The 23455-nt window shown below is 39.9% G+C and overlaps 1 protein-coding gene across 1 annotated transcript in view; it reads right to left on the minus strand.

Annotated features, from left to right (window-relative positions):
* The window catches only part of GAP43 (growth associated protein 43), a gene marked incomplete at its 5' end in the record, with an annotated part of 93007 nt that extends 92185 nt beyond the window's left edge, over nt 1-822 (minus strand). Inside the window, one exon of the mRNA XM_082655534.1 lies at nt 793-822. Within this exon, the coding sequence (XP_082511660.1) occupies nt 793-822 (30 nt within the window). The remainder of the gene's footprint in view (nt 1-792) is intronic.
* Between the last annotated feature and the right edge of the window lie 22633 nt (nt 823-23455).

Here is a 23455-nt window from a genome sequence, read left to right on the forward strand (position 1 = left end):
GATTTCCAACAGGTAATACTCGGCTCGTCTTTCCCATCCCATCGGAGCTCGAATCTCCTAGGGGCGTGGTCCACCCTCTCCTCGGACCAGCTGGTGCACAATCGGCTGCTGGTCTTGGGAAGGGGATTTTCCCCTTCTACTCGGCCAGTTTCTCCCCCCCGCCCCCAGCCCCAGTTATCTCTAGATTCTCTTAAAAAAAAAAAAAAAAAAACTCCCAAATTACAGTTTCATTCATTCATTGAAAAATAAATAAATTAATTAAACCTTCACATGTGTTTCCATTAATACCTGCACCCATGTGAAGCTCATGCATGTAGGAAATAAGGCTTCTTCCGCAGCACATGTGAAAAAATTGTACGATAGAACAAGCAATACTCATAACTGAATATTATTCTTTCAACCTTGCTTTTTGCAAATAATATAAAGGATTGCCTCCCCATCTTGTAGGTAGAGCTCATATCTTCTCCTCCACACCCATTTCCATATCCACATCCGCAAAACCAGAGACCTAAAACGCTGAACATTTACTAATAGCCAAAAAAATCTTTTTTTTTTTTCTAGCCAAACAGGCGTATTTTTTCTAACCTCATCCTAATTAGTAGCAGCATTCCAAAAGCAGACTGTGAAAGAATAGAATAAAAGCTGGGATGCAAGCATCAGTTACCATATGCTAAGGAAACGCAAGCACCATGGCCAGAGCAGAAGCGGTTCAAATATTTTTTCTACCTTTACAGGGAAATATTGCACTCTGGTAATTTCACAACAGCAAGAAGTAAAAATCTTTAGGTCTACCTGTTTGGTTCTTCTCATACAGCACAGCATGGTCGTATCGTCCCTCGCCTTCTTCCTGCCTTCTCTCCTTTCCTCCTCTCTTTCTTATTCCCCCCCTCTCCACCTCTTTTCTGCTCGCTTGCTCACTCGCTCTCTCGCGCTAGCGCACTCTCTCTCCCTCCCTCTCCCTCCCTCTCCCTCTCTCTCTCTCTCTCTCTCTCTCTCTCTCTCTCTCTCTCTCACTCTCTCTCTCTCTCTCCGTCACACACACCAGGGCAGTTAGCAGCAACTGTAAGGTCCACAGCTATTGCTCACCGCACATGCTCTCTCTCTCTCCTCTTCCCTCTCTTCCTCTTTTCTCTTCTCTCCACCCACTCGCTGCCTATCCCTCTTTTTCCTCCCTGTCTCTCGATCTCTTTCTCAGAATTGTTCACTAGCTTTCAATGACTAATCACTTCCCCCGGCCCCCCCCCCATTCTAGACAGTCACCCCCTTCCAGTCCCCTGCCAGCCTCATGAATATTTAAACATCTCCAATCTGGACCCAATTACCCACCGACTTTCCCACTGCATTGAGAGGGTGATGGGGTAGCTGCAGAGAAGGATATTCCAGACCGTTCAGGAGAGTATATGGAATATGTTTTAGAGAAGCGGGGCTTGAGGAATGCTTCTATTTCTTTACTAACTCTTTTCTCTTCCCAATATCATAAAAGCAAAGAACGGCTATTCTGAATGAGTAGTCAGACCTATACAGTATGTTATATCTGCTATTTAGATTTTATGCACAGTTAATAATTGTGACGGTTAAGCTCTCTCAAAAAATGAAATAACATGTGAATATCATATCCTGTATGTACACTGTACTCAGTACTCATATAACTTAAAATAAATACATATGTATAAAACTTAGATATGCACAAACATGTCTCATATATGCTCCAAAATACTTGAAAAATCCACACGAATATACTGCATTTTAAACATTCTAAGCACCTGGGTGCAGAAATAATAACTAATGTTTAGGAATTAGCATCCATATCTAAAATCACATGGTAGTTGTTTTCTTAATGCACATATACCCGTTGGAAAATTGGAGTTTCTTCTAATTTTACTGAAAAAGCTGAGCACATTTGAACAATAAATCTGTGTAACATGAATGGTGCCAGTTGACTGAAATAAAAACGTACAGTGTGAGAGCTCCGAGTTTCAGTTTTACTTGGGGACTTACTGGGAACTATAGCCTGGAGACATCCTTGCAGATAGCTCCGAGGAACTGCTTCAAAGAGGTAAGGGGGAGGTCTGCACATATGTAATTTTGGAGAAGGGGGTGAGTGCAACCAGCACTTACCCCCTTGGTAGAAGATTACTGCTAGTCACAAGCAGCAAATATCTTGGTTAATGGTTTTAGTGCTTTTCTAGGTATGGGAAGATGCAAGAATCCAAGTTCTTTAAAAATTTCTCCTGAAAATATCTATCTGAAGGCCTGTCCTGCCAGTTTGCCCAGAGTACAGTGCGCCTTTTTCCTGTTTTCCACCCTGAACTCCTTTCAGGGTGTATTAAAGTTGAGCGACTGCAGTGGCTAAGGATGTAATCCTCACAGAGCTGGATGGCTAGTGACATTTCTTTAGTTGGCATGCCCAACATGATATCTTACAGTTTGGGCAAGAAGAATAAAGTAAATTCACCTGCTATGAGAAGAAAAAATATATCATGAAGCCTATTTCTTCAATTCTTTCTATGGTTCTTCATAATTTGGGTACAGGAAAATGTGACTTTAAAAAAGGTGTACATAACATAATTTTTAGATTTATAGTACTGTGTGATCTTGGGAATGTTACTGAATCTCTCTGCCCTAGTTTTCTAATCTGTAAAATAGGGATAATAATATCAACCTTGCCAACATGTTGTGAGGACCAAACAATATAATGTATGCAAAGCACAATGAAATCATTCTCAGTACATAGTAGCTTTACCTCAGATACGGTACTTATCTGAAATTTTGGTGGTATTTTCAAGTAAATATCTCAAAGAACTTTTCAAACCCTTTCTTGTTGATCATTAGTGATGACAAGCATCCCCAATTAAATAGCACATATTCTTTCTAGTCCGTCCCAGATATGAGCCTGTTTAATACCTGTCAACCAGACTGCTTATTATCATACTTATTATCAAGGTCACTGAGCTTAATAGGTGCTCTATACATTTTGACAAAATTCAAGGTACATCTACCTCAGAATGGACTATCTCAGACAGATACCCAGGGGGTAATGTGTTTTAAATTATCCCCCGAGGTCTTCCTAAGCATGAACTGCTTCAGATCCAGCCTTACTCTGTCTTTTACTCCTTTCGGCTTGCTTCTTAGTTTTCATATTTAATGATAAAAAGAAGGATTAAGTTCTGAGTTTAATTTTTTTTTTTTTTTTTGTGGTACGCGGGCCTCTCACTGCTGTGGCCTCTCCCGTTGCGGAGCACAGGCTCCGGACGCACAGGCTCAGCAGCCATGGCTCACAGGCCCAGCTGCTCCACCGCATGTGGGATCCTCCCGGACCGGGGCGCGAACCCGTGTCCCCTGCATCGGCAGGCGGACTCTCAACCACTGCGCCACCAGGGAATTCCTAAGTTTAATATTTTTTTAATGTTGTAATGAGCCCAATCTGAGCCAAGCTTTCAAAAACAGCCGTCTATGTACTTAAGCGATAGAAGAGGGCAAAGAATGGGTAAGAAACAGCTTCCTCAGAGCCATTCCTGCTGTGGACTAGGATCCTCCTACCTAGCCTGCTGGGGGCTGGAGAGGGATAAAGGGAGGAAGCAGAGGGGATGAGAACTGGAAGCAAGAGAGAAAAAAATTGCTTATTTGGGTATTTAAACAGATTCATAGATAAGGTCACTTCATCAACTCTGTGGCCTAACTTAAGGAACATAGCTGGCTATGGAAAGGGGCCAACTCCTTTCCCTTTCAATGCACTCCCCTCAGCCCCCATTTATATCTTCTTTATCCCTTTATTTGTTGGGAGGAAACTTGGAAACAATGTGGCATAATTAAATCACAGTCTAGAGCTCAAAACCAGGCATAGGCCTGGAACTTTGTGACTTAACACGTTAAACCACCCCTGTTAACATCAGTTTCCTCAGCAGTTTACATATATTATTTCACCTAATATTCAAAGTGAGATAGGTGCAATCATTATTTTCATTTTGATGGGAATACGAAAGCTAAGTAAATTAAGTACTTAGACTGGGACACACAGCTAATAAGAGGTAAAGTCACAACTCCAAACCCTGTTAACTACTAAAATACATTGACACTCAACAGGCTTCTACACCTCATTACTTCGGTCCTTAAGAGTTTAGACTCTGCAGTGGAAGTTTTCATATTGAAACGAAATCAGCATTCTGAAAGGTCCACCTATTAGGCCCAGCCCTTACCCTCAAGAGCCACGAAGATTACGCTGATACCTGCATCCAATAGCGAGCCCTTTGTATATATATTTCTGACCAAACGTTAGCTACTTCAACCACCCTCAGGTGCCTCAGTGTTTAGAGTCCTCACAATTTTGGATGCTTCCCTCTGGACATACTGCATTCTGTCAATAAGCCTCTAAAAACTGCTTCCCGGAAGGGAGATCAAGATTCCAAATTTAATTTGAATAATATGGAATAAATTCTAATATATTATTTTTCCTCTGAGCACGCAAGGTTATAGGATGGCAAAAGCATGAGGAAGGAAAAAAGCACACACTGATATGATCTTGGCAAAAAATATATATATAAAATAAAAATAAATTAAATAACCAGTATTGCCCTGATCCCCACCAACTAACTCTTCAATGGACTCAGTAATCTGTATACCCTTATAACTAATCCCAGAAAATGCCTAAATTTAGACCCTTAAAGAATTTTAACTTAATGATTAATTCATGAGAACATCAGGTAACTTCCTGACTATAGGTTAGGTAATAACATCATTCTAGAAGAAGGTGAAGAGAGGTGAAGGCCAAGTCCCAGTTCCATTCTCAGAGCTCTTTGAATTTCATACTAAAGCGATGCTGCTTTTCATAACAAACTCAGAAGTTGCTAGGCTTTACAAATGGTTCTGTCACATAGCCTGCCATTTTATGACTGGAACTTGAGAAAAGAGTGTCATCCAATCAGGTAGAGAATATGTTCATCTTTTCTCTCCCCCTTGCAGGAATTTATTTATTTATTTTTTAACTCTTAGTCTTAGCCTTTCACCCGCTGTATTAGCGTGGTATGGCTGCCATAACAAAATATCACAGACTAGGTGGCTTAAACAACAGAAATTTGTTTGATCACAGTTCTGGAGGCTGGAAGACCAAGATCAAAGTGTTAGCAGCGTTGGTTTCCCCTGAGGGCCATAAGGGAAGGGTCTGTTCCAGGCCTCCTGTCCTTGGCTTGCAGATGGCTGCCCTCTCAGTGCCTCTTCCCCTGGTGGTCCCTCTGTACACTTGCACCCCTGGTGTCTCTCTGTATCCAAATTTCCTCTTATTAAAGGACATCAGGCCAACTGGATTAGAGCTTACCCATATGAACTTATTTAACCTTACTTACCTCTTTAATGGCCCTGGCTCCAAATACAGTCACGTTCTGAGGTACTGGAGGTTAGGGCTTCAACATATGACTTTTGAGGAGACAATTCAGCCCATAACACCTGTGTTCTCTACCAGTACTTTCTGACTTCATTCACTTATACAACATTTTCTATGTTGCAAAAACATCTCAAGGACATACACACATGTGAAAAGTAAAACAAGTGCCTTTTGAACAAAACAGAATTCAATGTCAAATGCATGTTTTAAGAATTCAGAATAGGAGAGAAATCACTGTGGACTTGGGTACGTCTTTCATTTCATAATTAGGAGTTGAACAAGTAGAGAAGACACAGTGAATTTCAGAAAAGGATAAAGGATTATGTCAGAAAAGACAAAATGGACAAATAACCATCACATGATCACAGGACTGTCAATATGCAGAGGAAGGGGAGTTGTAAAGGAGAGTAGTAAGAGAGAACCTTAGAAGGATTGGCTACACCCAGACTAAGAAGGACCCAAGAACCAGGCGAAAGGAGTGTATTAGTGTCCTAGGGCTGCCATAACAAATTTCCACAAACTCAGGTGCTTAAAATACTAGAAATTTATTCTCTCACCTTTTTTAGGTCTGAGTTTAAAGTATTGGTTGGATTAGTTCCTTCTGGAGGCTCTGAGGGAGAATCCATTCCATACCTTTATCTCTAGTTTCTGGTGATGGTGGGAAATCCTTGCTACTCCTCAGTTTGAAGAATGCATCACTCCAATCTCTGCCTCCATCTTCACATGGTCTTCCCTTCTTCTTATAAGAACACCTGTCATCGACTCTAGGGTCCACTCTAAATCCAGGAGGATCTCATCTTCCTTAAACTAATCACGTCTTCAAAGACCCTTTTTCAATGCCAGGTCACATTCATATCCTGGGGGTTAGGACTTGGATACAGCTTTTTGAGGAACACAAGTCAACTAGCTGCAGGGGATTAGACATAAGGCTTGTGAGTAGGAACACTGTAGAGCATGCCTATGGTGACGTTGTATAGTATGGAATGGAGAGAGAGAAACAGTGGGGCTCAGTGAGAGGAGCATGGAACTGTTCTAATGCCCAGAGCAGGAAGAGATGGTGGAAGAGAAAGTGAACTGTCACTTGTTGAGTGCCTAGTATGTTTCAGGTATCACATATTTTATGCTTTACATATTCTGTCTCATTTATCAATACCTCACAGAAGAATATCAAGAGGGAAGAGAAAAATGGAAGAACTAAAAGTGGCTTGGAGATTGAACTTGGGCAGCCTGGAGAATGAGAATACAAAGCTCAGATGTGAGAAGGTCCAGAAAGGGACGTGGTATTGTAAGGGAGGTGATGAGTCAGTTTTGAAAGTGTTCATTTTATGGAAGCATTAAAAAGTTCAAGTGCAACACAGGATCAGATTGTAAGAAAGAAGACTCAGAAGTTGTCTGAGCCTGCCAAAGTCTTCCAGGCAGACAGGCTACATCTGGTTCCAAGGAAAGGTGAGCGTCTATGATGTGATGTCACCATATTAATTAGGCTGATAGCATTTCAGTATGGCCTCATCGCCAGAATTCATCCTGTTTCCTGCAGGCAGACAAGAGTCCGAAGCCAAGACCTGGATCATTTTTAGGACCCTCTAAATCTTCGTCTGTCTTTCCAGACTTGCTGCCAATCCTCTCAGAGTTTCTCCTTCCAGCACACTCTGGAGGCCATCTGAATCTCTGAGTAGCCAGTATCCCAGAATGAGGATATCTTAGGAAGGGAAGCATGTGCCGGCGGCAGAGGAAGAGAAGATGAAAGACATGTAGCCTATAAGCTAAGACTCAATAGCCACACAGTGACTAAGTTTGAGATTGCCTGCATGAACAAATTGAACTCAGTGGCTTACTGAGTGTATTAAGCAGCTGAGGTGAAAAATTCCATCAAATTATACAAACCTCTGCCACCGACACATCATAAGAGGCTGAAATTAGAGCACTTCATCTAATTTGATCATTAAAGGAGCCACAGAACTTTTCACACACCTCTATTCTATTCCCTTCAAACTATTCACTTCCCTCCTCCCTGGAATGTACATTTGTGCATGGCAAGCACCATTTCTTAATTTGTTTAAAAAAATTGTTCTGGTGTTTCCTCCAGGGGCATATATGGGTTTTATGGGACCTAAAGCTTATATGATTTGGGGAAGGCTTCTTTAAGAGAAAGAATATAAGTTAAGTATGAAAGGGAATATTTATTTGAAATAAGAAATCATAAGTGATCTATTTCAAAGATTGATGTATACCACATCACAAAAGTCAGAAAAATAAATATATTTTTAAAGAATTGATACATTTCTATAATTCTTTTTTTTTGACTGCATGTTCTTTGTTCATCTCTTTGTATGACAATGACTTTGTATATAATATTCTAAAGGAGAATGGAAAGGATAATCTAGTTTAACACAGTTGATTGGATTTGTTTTTATTATTGATAGCTGGAGGATTAAAACATGAGATTTGGGACTTCCCTGGCGGTCCAGTGGTTAAGACTTCGCCTTCCAATGCAGGAAGCGCAGGTTCAATCCTTGGTCAGGGAGCTAAGATCCCACATGCCTCGCAGCCAAAAAACCAAAAACATAAAGCAGAAGCAATACTGTAACAAATTCAATAAAGACTTTAAAAATGGTCCACATCAAAAAAAAAAATCTTTAAAAAAAAAAGTGAGATTTCACATACAGATTTATTTTCAGTGTAGGGCACTACCAGTAATACAAAACCACAGGAATTCTGTGAAATTCTATTTCAAATAATTGCTATGGAAAGAAAAAAATATGTACTATACATTTATAATTGAATTATGTGCCATTATCAAATTTATTCCTGACAGAAAAGAACTTCGGTTTTGGTCAGACTCTGGTAAGAACTTAATCTCCCACTTAAAAATGAGCATAGCTGATGATTGGAAGATTGTCCCACAGACTAGCTTCTGACCTCATATATTTCCAACCTTCTTTCTCATCTTTACCACATGACTGAGGTGCCACATGATATAGGCCAGGTGCTGTTTATATTATAATTCATCCTCTGGTTCTGCACTTCAGGATGGCATGTCTGGTGAGTTGGCACACGGTATTCCTTGGGGCCATGGATGGCTAGCATTAACTTAACTCTACACGAATAAATATAAAATATATAAATATATCCCATTAAACCCAATAGAAATGTAACACCAATGCAACCTTATCTTACCTGGTTCCCAAAATTGCCCACAGCCATTCAGCACAACCTGATATGAGGGGAAGTGTTGCAGAGGGAGAATTTGAGTGGAAAGAGGTAGTAGTCTTAATGGATTGGTATTAAAATATCTTGCTATTTCAAATTATATAGAAACACACAAACATGTAGCACGTGGCCCATGCAAGTGAGGAAATCTGGAGGAATTAGCATCTTGGTAAATTTGCTTCTGGTTTCCAGTATTGAGTATAGTAGAGCCATTGAGTCTTGAATACATAATTGTTAAAGAAGAGTAGGAGGGTGGGAGAGAAGGAGAGAAGAAGGGAAAAAGGGAGGGAGGAAGGTTGTTAGAACTAAACATTGATTTTCAGGATCCCCAATGGTTTTAATCTGCAGTTATTATTTTCTACACAGACGTGGTTATGTTTCTCATCATTTCCACTCATATCGTGATTTTGTCCCATTCTAATTTCCTTCTGGAATGTACAGGGTTGGAGAAATGACAAAATGCAGCTTCCTGGTGGTCTCCAAACATGAAGCTCCCCATTTGGGTTCCATTAAATGTAAACTGCTATCATGTGGGGAATTAGGCAAGTGTCCTTCTCCAAAGACAATATCCCTAATCTAATCATGTTTTATGTTCTCCCATGTCTTATGATACCTCTTTTACTATGATACTTTACTACCTCCTTCTAAAATGCACTGTTTTCTATAGACCAGGGCAGTGTTGGGAGGTTTTGTATACTATACATTTTTAGTTGGATAGTAAAAGAAATTTCAGATATATAGCTTCATATTACTTTATTTACTCATCTTGGCTTGAAACCTTGACAGGTTTTAATTAAACATTATTGATTTCAGTTCTCAAAGAGGGCATAATTCAACCTTTTGTGTTATTTTTCCCCCTTTTCCTTTTCTTCAGTCCATCATCATTCTATCAAACCTAGAACTGAGTGTTTTTGCTTAACAAACTTGGTCATTCTTTGTCTAAAATCCAAGTCTACTTTTCTTTACATTAAACTTATTCACAGTGAAGCCATCCAAAACACACCTACAGTGTCTAATATACTCTGTCCACAGAATTTTCTTGAACATTCTCTGTCCTAAAGGTTCTGGAATATATATTCCCTATAATCCTCATCTGATCTTCCTTTAAATCCCTCCTAGTACCTGCAAGATCCTCCCAAACTTTTTGCTGATTATTTAGTTTTCTACTTCCAAGTTCTTTATTTCTTCCTTCATTTCAAAATCCCAAACTTCTCTAAAATTCAACAAAAAAATTCCATCATTTAGGCTTCTCAAGATTCTTTGTTGATTAAAATCTCTCTGAATTTCCCAGACAAGATTAGCATGTAATAATTCTCCCAGGTTATCCACAAGTGCACTATACCCTAGATCACACCATGGTCTCTCTAATCCACGTATAAATGTTGAACACTAGAAGGTAATATTATATTATTTCATATTTTTTAATCCAATTCTTTAGATTATACAGCATTGAAAGATTGGAATTATAGAAATTGGAGCTCAAAAATGTTATCTTGTCTATCTCCCTGATACTAACTAATCAAAGTTTTATTTGCTTTTTTTTTAATTGAAGAAATCTCTGTAAGGTTTTGTCATCCTCATTCCTAACATCTGATGTATTAGGAGTCTCTTTCCCTCACATTAGCAGATTGTCATCTTCTGCACCTTCATCAGAGTAGATGTGTTTAATGGTCTGATGGACAACGAGGATATATGCTCCCTCTTAATAAGTCTTCAAATAATTAGCTTCACAGAAGTCGGGCCCTGCACACCTTCAGTCATTTGCATTGCCTGCCCCTGAACTTCAAAGATCCCATGAGGTTGGATGACACCTGTAATGTCATCTCGCCCAAGCTCTCCATTTGCTGTTTCCAAATGTTAAAACATCCTGTGCTTGAAAGAAAGCATGTTACTTCCAAAGCTTTTCATCTTTAACTTTTGACAACTGTTGGGATGGTCTTTCCTATAGAAACTGATATTTGTCTCCCTCTAAGGGCCCCCTGATAGTCCTGTTTGCATTCCCTGGGGACACCACAAATATCTCTTTCACATATTATTCCAGCAAATGTTGAAAAACCATTCATCCATCCTCCCTGATTCTTCTGCACACTTTGGTTATGCTCTTACCTCCTCAACTCACTACAATTTATTTATATTCCTTAAAATATAGCATCCCTAACTGGTAATTACGCTTGAGGTGAGAAAGGAATAAATCATTGCCGTAATTTTAGATGTTAAGTACCAATTAATACATCACAGGACTGTAAGAGCTCTGTGTGTGTGTGTGTGTGTGTGTGTGTGTGTGTGTGTGTGTGTATGCGTGTGTGTCCCATCACCATATCGAAGAACTGTGAACTGGTGTTCACTAGTGTGCTGGTATATGTTTAACAACTGGCTCTCCAGGGGCTAGGGTGGGGGAGACATGATTCGTAGTATTTGCCAACTTTCTTCGTGTAAATATTCCTACCATGGCATTTTTCAAACTGCAAATGTGGCATCACTGAATGCAGAGCTGGGGAGAGCTGCACAGCAAAATAACATGGTATAGTACTTTCACCAAATAGATATAATAGACATAAATAATCGCAAGAGCATAGATAATAGTAAAATCTTTAAAATTAGGAAGCGATTTGTTTTGAATATTTATTATTTGTTTTTAATATAATTTAATTTTTAGCTTGAAATTAGTTGAATTTTTAATAGTGCTGTGTTTAACTACTGGCTTACAAAATTCCTGAAAATTTAAGTTAGTTTACAAAAGCTCATCCAGCCATATCTAGCACATCACTTACTTACTCCAATTTGAAACCTTTGTTTATGTGTGACCCTGGTAAACCAAGTACCCTTCACGCCTTCCTGAAGTTGTCTAGTTCTGCTGTTAACTTTTGTTTTATTTTTTCATCTGGATAAATTATTGTATATGTATTCTTGTTTATTTTCATCTTGTTAAAGTCAACCAATCATCTCACCCTGTCAATAATTCTTTAGATCCTAATTCTGTCATCCCACATTTCTGTCATCTTTATCCTTTCTGGCTTCATGTCTTCTACACATTTGACGAGCAAGCCTTATGTATCTCTAGCTGAGGCACTGAATTAAAAAAAACACCCAACAGGACAGGGCCAAGGACAGAATCCTTGGCCATGCAAATACAATTCTCCTTCCACAAAAGCATTAAACCATTCATCAGCATTGCTTCAATGAGGTATTTGTCTATTGAATTGCCTTTGTATCCAGTCCAAATTTCTCTACCATGTCTCTAAGACTCTCAAGAGATTACTTATGAAGCACATGACTAAAGACCAGAAACCCTCACCTTCTTTCTTCCCACATCAGAGAAAAAGACTATACTCCTCCTATGCAAAGCTGATCACTTTCTCCAGGATTCCTTAATTATGCTTACTTTCTTTTGTCTTTTCAATCTCTCTTCTTCTACCTCCACCTCACTAGCATATAAACGTAGCACAGAAGCAGTGCTGGAGAATCTTTGTTTCTCCACTCTGCCCTTTTCCCATTTGGAAGATTGCATATTTCATTTTTTTCCACTTATTGGGGCTTATTATTCCATCTGTCCCCTTTATTCTCAGCATGAACAATACCATGTCTTTGCTCTCACTTTGAAAGTAGATGCATTCAGGCAGGGACTCCACCCATCGGCTGTTTTGCCACCTTCAGACTTACGTGCACCCAAACCTGGCAAAGTGGAGAGGAAAGTTTCCCCTGCATGTTTGGAAGACCATCTCATAATTCCTCAGAGAACTTAGTCCTCCTATTCCTTCTCCTGTAACATCATTTTCTTCCTCTCAACTGAATCTTTAGCTTCATCTTTTAAAAGACTCTAGCTTCTTCCACCTCTTCATAAATAAAATACTCTCTTTTAACCCTACCTCTGCATCTCATTGTGTCCCTCTGCCTACCATCTTCACTTCTTCACCTCCTCTCCAATTCTCAGTTCTTGGTGATTAGCCTTTTGTGTTCACCAAGCCATTGGCTTTAATTAGGTCACCAGGAACCTCATAGCTGTTCTCTCTCTCTCTCTCTCTCTCTCTCTCTCTCTCTCACACACACACACACACACATACACACACCTTCTTATTTCTTACCTTATAAGGCTTCTCTGCAGCTTCAAGACTAACCACTCTTGTTTAGTTTTTTCTTTAATTTCTTTTTATCTTTGTTTCAGTGACACTTCACTCGCCTAATTCCCCTTCTCCATCTCTAAATTCCTTCTCTTTCTTCTTGTTAGGTTTCTCTTCCCCGGTCACCACTTGCCTGGGCATCCTCAGCACGGCCCACAGCTTTCACCACCACCACATCTTTCTGTACGACTCCCAGTTCTGTATTTTCAGCTGAGAACTTGTTGCAATTGTGCTTCAAATGCAGATCTCCATGTGCATGATTCACTCTCCCAAAATGAACATCTATCTTCCCCCCACATCTTCGTACCGAAATATGTACCTCCTCCTGTAATCCCTATTCTGGTTTATAGGACTAGCCACTCACCCACTTGCTTAGGCCAAAAATGTGCTGGAAACCTCTCTCTTCCTCTTCTCCCACATTCAGTATGTCATGAAATCCTCTAGATATTAATAATTTAGGTTCTTGTTTCTTGCCTGATTTTTTGGTGTGCATGATAGATTTCTAATTTCTATTTCCCCTGTCTGCAGTCTTACTTCTTTAATCGATCCTCTACCCACTGCCAGAGTCATCTTTCTAAAACAACTCTCCCAGATCATGAACCTCAACTGCTTACTCTCCCACAGTAACTCCCAGTTAACTGCATGAAAAGGTCCAAATGCTTCACCATCACCTACCTACCTACCTCTCCAATGACATCCCTAAACACCTAATACACTGCATTTTCCAAAGAGGTCTATGCCTTAATTATCTCCACGCCTTCACATGTGCTGACTACAATTCACAGAAATTTTTCCCATGGTTTAGTGAAGTAATTCCCATTCTTCCAAGTAGCAGCTAAAATAAATTCTTTTCTGTGAAACATGACCACTCTCCTCACACTACCTTTTCTTATATGTTACTATTCTTTCTCATTCAGGCCCTTGAGAAGCACTTATCACACATTGTTGACAGTATTTACTTACCTGCCTATTTCCGTCATTATACAGAAATTAAGAAACCAACACATTTCTTAAAGAAAGGAATTGAATTTTATTTATCTTTGAATCCCCACTTCTTAGCACACAGCCCAGCACATCCTAGGTAACTCAGTAAATTTTCCAGAATGAGTAACTTCTTTCTTTAATACTTTATATCTCAGTCAAAGAGAGTAATGTGGAAACTAGCATGAATTTCTCTTGGTGAATTAATGCTGGCTTTTGGAGTTCAGTACTTTTACATCGATATTCTCAACCCAGACTTTTGATATTCAACTCTAGGTAAATACACCAATATTACACTCATTAATTCATGGGATAAACATTTTTCTCATTTTAATTTTTGAAAGCAGAAATAAAATATTACCAAATCCAACTCTCCTGTCCCAGAAATGGTACTATAGACACAATTTTGTCACTTACATAAGAGTCATTATTGTTAGGTAAAAGTTTATGGCGTGGATGTATATGTGTGCTAATACAAAACCAGGAACAAAATGGGTGTATTAAAAAGGCTTTAGAGCTATAAGTAGCTAACCAAATTTAATTAATTATGACTTAAAAGTAAGCGTTGAGCTGTATTCTATACCAAGAAATGTGCTGGTAGGTGACTGTTTGCATTCACTCATCACATGGGTGGATCATTAGAGATCCGGGCTCTTTCTTCTTCTCTGCCACCTTTAACTGCTTCCTGCCACGCCACCTCCAATTCCATGTGTGGCCTCTGGTAGTAAAATAGCTGCTGCAACTCCAGGTGTTACAGATACTTGCCAGGCAGGTATGAGGGGGAAGGGGCAGCCCTGATATCTGTCCCTTTTGTAAGAAAGTAATAGCTTTCCCAGAATCCTCCCTGCAGATTTTGCCCTATGAGTCACTAGTCAGAAATGAGTTGAACTATCATACCTGAAAAAGTATCTTGGAGGGAGATTAGAAAAGTAAATATCTTGCTTTTCTTTTTAGATTCCATAGTGGGAGAAAAGTAAGGAAAATGGGGGTTGGAAATCAAGTCCTGTCTACCTTAGTGGGTGAAATTAGATGGGACTGTCTGATCACTGCTCTGTTTCCTAATTTGTAGTAGTTTTTATCTTACATTACTCCATTGCTTTCTTCATTCAAAAAATGCACCAAACTTGTCTCTGGATAGTTTGGACAATGTTTATGCTGCCTTTCCCGCACACACAGCATCTATTTTGAATAATTTTTCTCCCTTGATGTATTTGATGGCATTTCTGTAGGCAAAAATCTAATATTTTTTATTCATATTTTTAACCTCTTTAGGCCCATTCATATTATTTTCTCTTCACCAGTGCTAATAACTCAAATTTTAATATAATTTGCAATTTTCACTATCGTTCTGCTTATTCCCTTTTCTAGATCATGAATATAATACTAAACAGAACCAAATCAGAATGTATAATATTAACCTTTGAGTCATCCTAATAGAAACATTTCTCACCAACGGTACACATGATCATTTTATAATTTCTTCGTATCTCTAAACCAAATCTTAAGTCTTTTCATAGAGTTAAAGAAGATCAGATCTAAAAGGAGATTCCAGCATTGTGTGTTCCAACCCCCTTCATTGTGGAGGTCAGATAACCAAGACTCAGAAGGTCAAAATGATGGTGTTTAAGACAATGCTAGAAACACTGGTTTCCTGGCCCCCAGTTTGATGCTTCCTTCACTAGGTTGAGGTGTGAGTGGGTTTTGCAGGGAAAACATGTTAAATATTAGAAGAATTGGGCCAGTGGAGGAGGAGCCAAGGAGATGGACTATAGGGTTGGTCTAAGAAAGGGCAAGGGCAAAGCCCAGCTGGAAATTGTAGAGCAAGCTCAGGCATGATTCAAGCAATCTTGGGCACCAAGTTCAATCTGGTAGCACAGGGCACAGCAGTGGGTGAGCCCTTGGGAGCCAGGCAGGTGGCACTCATGAATCTGGGAGATGTGCCCATATGTTGTAGAATCCCCACCAGAAGGCTATGTTTGGGCAAGGCTCCAGTTCCTGGAGTGGAGAGCTGACAGGTGCCAGGTGGGTCCAGGTCCTAGAGAGATGTACAGCAGTTGAGAGTGGGGCTCTGGTCATAGCAAGCAGATGACTGTCTCTGGATGACTGGTTGCAAACCAAGGAGGAGGAAGTTAAACAGAAATAAGATAAGGTGGCCAGGTCCAATACCAGGGGTAGTACTATACCACAGGCTACACAGGCATCCAGAACTCAGCCAGGAATTCCAACATTTGGAGCTGAGGGGCAGCAAAGGATGTTTGGAAAACATGAAGAAAACCCGAGAGCCACAGTTGAATGTTCAGGCCTCAGGTCTAGAGATTAGGATTTAATTCAATGTCTCAGCAGTCTCAGTCAGCAGTGGCTCAGGCTGGGACACAGAACCAAGCCTGTAGGTTTGCAGCACTAAAGAATGCAGTCAGGCGATCTGGGCACCACACCCTGCAGTTGCTAGACTCCAATTTACACTTAATGTATGAGCTAAAATTATATTGGGGTGGAGCATGAAAGAAGGCATGTCAGGATCTACAAACCTTAATTTAATAAATTCTACAGGAAAAGTTTATCTTGCAGCTTTTAGAAAAAGCATCTCAGTAGTAGGTGGTGTTCATGAATTCATTATCTAAAATATGTTTACAGATTTGTCTATCTTAATATAGTTACGTTGCTGGTTTGTGTTAATTTTAGATCTCCTTTAGCGGCTCCTTATTTCTCTGAGACTTTGAAAAAACACAGACAGTATGGAAACAGCTCTAAGGACAGTATATGGATTATAAGAATATTTCAGTTGGAGATGGAGAGAATACACGGTGGTCAGGTTTCTGCACAGTCAATACAACTGGGTCATTAAGGTGACCAAGACCACCAGACCATGAAACACTTGGTCCAATCATTTCATCCATCTTAATGACCAAATCCAACCAACTGCACAATAATACAATCAATTGCTCAGTAACTATCCATTATGATGGCAGAAAACAAAACAAAACAAATTGGCAGTGTTTTGGTCAGTTCAGTAAAGCTACACAGCAAAGATTGCCAAGCATATGCTGGCTCCTAGATTTTATGCCTTTGTGGTTCAGATGCATTTCTTTCATTCTGATTACTTAGGAATACCAGCTTGCTTTTTGCCATTAGTTTCTGTCTACTGTCTTCAATTTATCTTGTTTAATGACAGATTTTTAAAGCACTTGGTACTTTTTAGTCATCATTCTTTTTATATCCCTACTTATTTATTACATCTTATTAGAAAACCTGTTTTGTTCTGTGTTTCAGTTTTTTCTGCTACATATTTATGAGCCTTCCAATTGGCTTTCTCTTTGAAAGCATTAAACAGAATATTGGTATAAACTATATTTTACATACAAGCAAAAATAAAATAGTTGCATGTGTACTTTTTTAACATTTACATAGACAGATATTTAGCTTACATTTATCTCTACCTATGCAGTTTTAGATTAGCTATAATCCACATCCAAATATTTAGACCATCTGTTTTCATTTCTTGAAAATGGATTGATCTGCATTTTTCCCTACTGGAATTCTACTTTACTATATATCCAGCTTTAATTTTCATATTTTTCTATAGTGGTCAGATTCTACTAAGTTTTACCATTATATTGTACTCCTTAGCTTTTCTAGGCTGGGACTACACAACACTGCCTTAAACAGGGTTAAATATTTGATAATCTACTAGTTGTTTTGTGTGTATTTCTTTAATGAAATTATCAGAATTGACTAACTGCTTTGGTACACGTAGGCACAGAAAATAATTTTGTAAAACTTTTATTTCCTGAAAGAACTTTTGACTAAAGAGGAAACTTTATATTAAAACTTCAAAGAAAAGAGGGAAAAGATCAGAACTACTCTCTTTTCCAAGAATTAGCTTTACAACAATCTGATCATTGGCTTTGAGTGTGGAGCTGTTTGTGCATATGTGTGAATGCATGTTATTTTTTTTTCTTGGCAGTTATCATTGTTAAATGGTAGTGGTGGGGGACTCACTGCAGTAACTGAATTATAGATACAGTGTGTATGTGCCTCGGGCTTGGCTGCAGGAACAGATGGTATTTGAGGTCAGGTAGGTTCAGATCCAACCAATTGGAGCAGGGAACTGATTATAAGGATTGATGGTAGGCAGGTGATGGTGTGAGAGGGGTCAGGGTAGGCAGGTGCTGTTGGGGGTACTTGAAGTCAGAGAGACAAAGTTTCAGGCTAGGCACTCAGGCGTGGGGTGGGCTCTGGGTTTGTGAGTAAGAAGGGCACTTCATACAGAAAACTGTGAAGGGTCTGAGCAGGTCTCTTCAAGTAGATTTAACAAACTTGAAGGTCCAGAGAGGCCTTTTATTCTCAAAGTCTCAAACTTCTAACATTGCCTCTTCTAGATAGAACTTCAGTTAGTATAGCTGACTTAAACCTTTGTCCCATTTATAGATTTCCTCCTATTCCTATGTAAGGAGAAAGGGTAGAGGGTCCCTGGACAAAGAGAACCAAGCATGGTTTTCTTAACATAAGAGAAGCCAGTTTTGGTCTAAGCCACCTTGGGACCTAAGCCTGGTCACAATGTTTACCCTTGAACAGGTCTCAGGAATTAATGATCTTAAGGTATCAAAGAAATGCAGAAACAAACTGTTATCAGGCAAGAGAAGTAACAATAACAAAGATAATATAAATTGTAGAGACTCCCAGTTCTGTTTCAATGGTAAAGATTAGCCTGAAGTGCTCAACCACCAGATCGACTGGAACATAAGGGATGATGATGTTGACCTTTTCTGACCTTCATGAATATACATATACCCTTAGCTTAAAACTTCCCCAGTTCTCCTGTTCATGGAGACACTGCTTTGGGAAAGATCCCTGGTGTCCTCCTTACTTGCTGCAAGTAATAGTAAGTCCTTCCTTCTCCCGACATTTGGTTTGGTTGTGTCTTTTGGCTCCACACCCACCAAGAGGTGTAACCAGTTTTTTGGGTAACACTTAGTCTATATGAACTCAGACAATCATTCCATAATCTAAAGAGCTGTTGATCTCCATGTCAGATGGAAATACCATTTTTTTTCTGCCTTGAACTAGGCTATTCAGAGATGTCAAAGATTCTGAAAGATTTGACAAGCTGACGTCGGGGAGACTTTCATTCTTCATGAATAGATGAATCCATCTTTCAGGGAATCCATCTCTCTGAGTAGATTGACCCAGGTTGAGGGCTTTTGCACCCATCTGCCTGGAAGTAACCTGGACTTTATGGATAATTTGCGGTGGAAATGTCAGATGGGGTCTATGAGACTTTTATCAACTAGCACTCAAGGATTATCTGCAGACTTTAACATTCGGCTACCATTACTTCCTCTAACAGGTGTAAGAGTTGACGATTTTATGAACTTCATACTCATCTCCTTAACTGCTTGGGAAAGTACTCTATGGATTTTGTGTGTATGTCATTGTTATGGTTAGCTAGAGGAAGAAAAAGGAATGAGGGTTGTGGTATAATAGGAAATTTGTTTATTCTTTTCCTGTTTTCTGGCACTGAGCTCCAGAAACCCTTGGAATTTCCTGAGTGATAGGAGTAAATAAAGCCCTTTTTCAAAGCACCTGAGTTTATGCAAAGGAAGTGATTTAGGATGGGGCCCTTAGGTAGCCTCTGGATAGAGGCTGGCCCCCAGAAAGACGACACAAGTGATTAGAGGGTGGGGCTACTCAGCTCCCTCCTCCCCTCCCCCAACTCTGGGCTGAGAAGTGGGTTATAAAAACTCTTGAACAGTGAGATTCAGAGAGCTCCTGGGTTGGTGAACACACCCAGTAGCTGGGAGGGTGGCGTGCCCAGAGAGGGCATAGAAGCTCTGTGCCCCTGCTCCCTTTACCTTGCTCAGTGCATTGCTTCCATTTGGCCATTCTGAGTTTTGTTCTTTGTAATAAACTGGTAAACATAAATAAAGTGTTTTCCTGGGTTTTGTGAGCCATTTTAACAAATTATCAAACCTGAGGAAGGAGTTGTGGGAACCCCCAACTTAGAGCTGGTTGGTCAGAAATACTGTTGGCCCAGGACTTGCAACAGGTGTCTGAAATGGGGGCAGTCTTGTGGGACTGAGCTTTTAACCTGTAGAGTCTGGGCTAACTCCACTTAGTCAATGTTAGAACTGAACTGAATTATTTGACACTGAGTTGGTGTCAAATAATTAGAGAATTGGTTGGTCTCAGAAGACCCACCCCAGAAGGGAAAATTAGTTTGAAGGTCATTGTGGAATTCAATCAGTCAATTCATAGGTTAAAAAAAAGATAAAACAGACACAAGGTTTTCGTTTTAATGGCACCATAGATCTTTCCATACTAAAACTTACAAAAGTCTTTCATCTACCTTCTTAGTGGATTAAAAGGAATGTGCAATTTAAGGGAAAGTTATGATACATTAGTTTAAACAGTCTAATGTAATTTTGCTAGTAATTAGGTCTAATTTCTATTTCTCACGCCCAAGAAGCCTAAATATCAGAAGAATGCATTTATTCTTTATCATTTACAACACGATGAGTAGAGACAGCTTGATCAACACTAAATTATAGCTCAGGAAAAAAGCAGAGTGGTTCTCATGTTGTTCAACTCTTCACCCTTTAATCTGCCAGCTTTTTGAAGATAGGACTGGATTCCTAAGAAAAGGTAAGGATGCTATCTGGATTGGTTATGATTTATTGCTGCTGTAAGTAACAGAAACCTGAAAAATAGTGGTATAAATAGAGAAGGGATTCATTTTTCTCGCATAACAAAAAGTATGCAGGTGGGTAGCCCAAGACCCTTGTGACCATTCAGTGATGCTCTTGGGGACCTAGGTTCATTCTGTCTTCCTGCTTCACCATCCTTATCTCAGGGCTTCGATTTTCCTGGTTATGATATGCTGATTATGGTTATGCAAATCACATCCAAGGTCTAGGCAGAAGAATGAGCAAAATGACAAAAGCAAAAGGCAAAAGGAAGCAAAAGCCAGCTGTCTGTCTTTCTAAAAGGTTTATCATGAAGTCCCTACCAGTGATTTCTGCTTACATCTCATTGGCCAGAACTGAGCCATGTGATGGTATAAATTGTATTCCTCCAAACTCATATATTGAAAACCTAATTCCAATGTGATTGTATTAGGAGGTGGAGCCTTTGGGAGGTGATTAGTCATCATGCTGGTGTCCTCATAAATGGAATTATTGTCCTTATGAAAGAGGCCTGAGAAAACTCCTTTGCCCTTCCACCATGTGTGGTTACAGCTGGAAGGCACCTTCTATGAACCAGAAAGTTCTGGTTCATAGAAAGTTCTGCTGGTGCCTTGATCTTGGGACTGCCCAGCTTCCAGAACCGTAAGAAATTAATTTTTGTTGTTTCTGAGCCACCCAGTTTATGGTATTTTGTTATAACGGTCCCCAAGTGACTAAGACACATGACTACTCCTTGCTGAAGGTAGTCTGGGGTCATTAATATTTTAGCTGAGCATATTACACACTTAATAAGAATCACAGTTCTGAGGCATTGATTAAGGGAAAATGAATGTTGTGCTGACATGTAGCACTGATGCTTTCACTCATTGTAATATAAATAGCGACCATCTACAAAATAAAAAGACTTCATAGCTCTGAACCAAAAAATTCCAGTGTTCAAACACTACTCTTGACTATAATACTCCACAGGAAAACACTACTCTTGACTATAATACTCCACAGGAAACCTGTTCCTCTTCCTCTTTTCTCTCCCTTTCCTCTATTCTTCCTTTTTTTTTTTTTTTTTTTTGCAGTATGCGGGTCTCTCACTGTTGTGGCCTCTCCCGTTGCGGAGCACAGGCTCCAGACGCGCAGGCTCAGCGGCCATGGCTCACGGGCCCAGCCGCTCCGCGGCATGTGGGATCTTCCCAGACCGGGGCACGAACCCATGTCCCCTGCATTGGCAGGCGGACGCTCAACCACTGCGCCACCAGGGAAGCCCCCCCCCCTTTTTTTTTTTTTTTTTTAATCAAATCTTCTCCCTGCATCTTATCTCCCTCTCTGGACATTTTGTCCTCTCCTCTCTCTTTACTTCTCTTTGTCCATTGTCTTCTCCTGTTGTAACATATACTTACTTTTAGTGCAAATTTACACTTTTCTCTAGTTTCATTAGATAAAACACCTGTTTTATTAATCTCCTGCTGCATAACAAACCACTGCTGAAGTTAGTAGCTTAAAACAGGGGTCAGAAAATTTTCCTGTTCAGACTGTATGGTAAACGTTTCAGCTTTAGGGGCCATATGATCTCTGCCATTGTAGAGCAAAAGTAGCCACACAGATGATATGTAAACAAATGGGTGTGATTGTGTCTCAATAAAACTTTATTGACAAACAGGTGGTGGGCCAAACTTGGTCTGCAGGCTGTAACTGATCATTCCTTGGCTTAAAAGAAAAATGATTTATCATTTCTCATGATTCTCTGAGTTGACTGACTCAGCAGGACAGTGTTTCTCTTCCACACAGTGTAACTGAGGTCACTCACGCGGCTGTATTGAACGGATAGTTTAACGGAAGATGGAACATCCAAAGTGGCTTCTCATCCTCCAGGGCTTCTCTCCACATAGCTTTTTATTACACAGTAATCTAGTCTGCGCTCTTTCACAGCATGGAATATGGCTTCCAAGAGGAAGTGTGCCAAGAGGTCAGGCTCCAGGGTACAAGTGCTCATCAAGCCTCTGCTTGCATCATTTTGCTAAAATCTCATTGGCCAACACAAGTCACATGGCCAATCCCAGAGACAGTATAGGAGAGGCTACACAGGGGTGTCACTACCCAGAGACATGGATCACTGGGGGCCACCAATGTAAGAGAACACCACAGTCTGCCTTCTGGTCCTCAGTGATTGATGTCTCTCCTGCATTCAAAATAAACTTGCCTCCTTCCCAGGATCCACACGATATCATCCCATTTCAGCATTAGGTTCAGGCTTGGTATCTGGCATCTTGTATATGAATCAATTTCAGGTATAGATGAGATCCCTTGAGTGTGGTTCCACAGGTTAAGAGAGCTATGGACTAAAACAAGTTATCTGCCTCACACATCCAACATTCAATGATGAAAACAAGAAAGGATAACCTCAATAGACATTCTCTTTCCACAAATGACAGCACATGGAGGAGTAGAGGGTATATAGTTATTGCTCCACAGGAGTTCTGTCATCCCTCTGAGCACATGTCACTAGGGGGAAGGGAATGTTTGTTGTATTGAATACTCCTTAGGAGTAGTTCCTTAATCCATTGCTCTTCTCCACTCCGTGATCTTCTGAGTTCGTGGCTCCACTTTCTGAGATGGCCTTCCTTTCTATAAATAATGGCTATGCTCATAGCTGAGTAGTACTCTTAGATGACTTCCTATCATTATTAAGTTGGTGGTTCAGAGATGTCTTTTCATTTTGGCCTATTCCTCTGAGTCTAAGCTGGTACAACTCCTTTAAAAATGTTAGGGACTTTCTAGATATCAAATTTTAAATCCATTCCATTAGAAAAAAGCCCACACCCACAAATTTAATGACCAAGTTCTCTCCTTAGCTTGAACTGAGAGTGAGTGTGTTGTGGTAAAATACACTCAAGATTCTCAGAAGTGATTTTGTCTAGGCGAGAGGAGCCACAAAGCATTGCCTTAAATCTTTCAGAGGTCTAAACAAGGGATCAGACATCTGTAACCTTGACTGGATATCTAACCTCAGGCCTCACTTTACTGACAACATCTTGGAGTTGATCTTTATCCCTGAGGAAAACTCTTTAGAATGTTTAACCCACTGAAGAGAC

The sequence above is a fragment of the Grampus griseus genome (assembly GCF_964374135.1).
Source record: "Grampus griseus genome assembly, chromosome: 5".
In the NCBI taxonomy this organism is placed as follows: domain Eukaryota; kingdom Metazoa; phylum Chordata; class Mammalia; order Artiodactyla; family Delphinidae; genus Grampus; species Grampus griseus.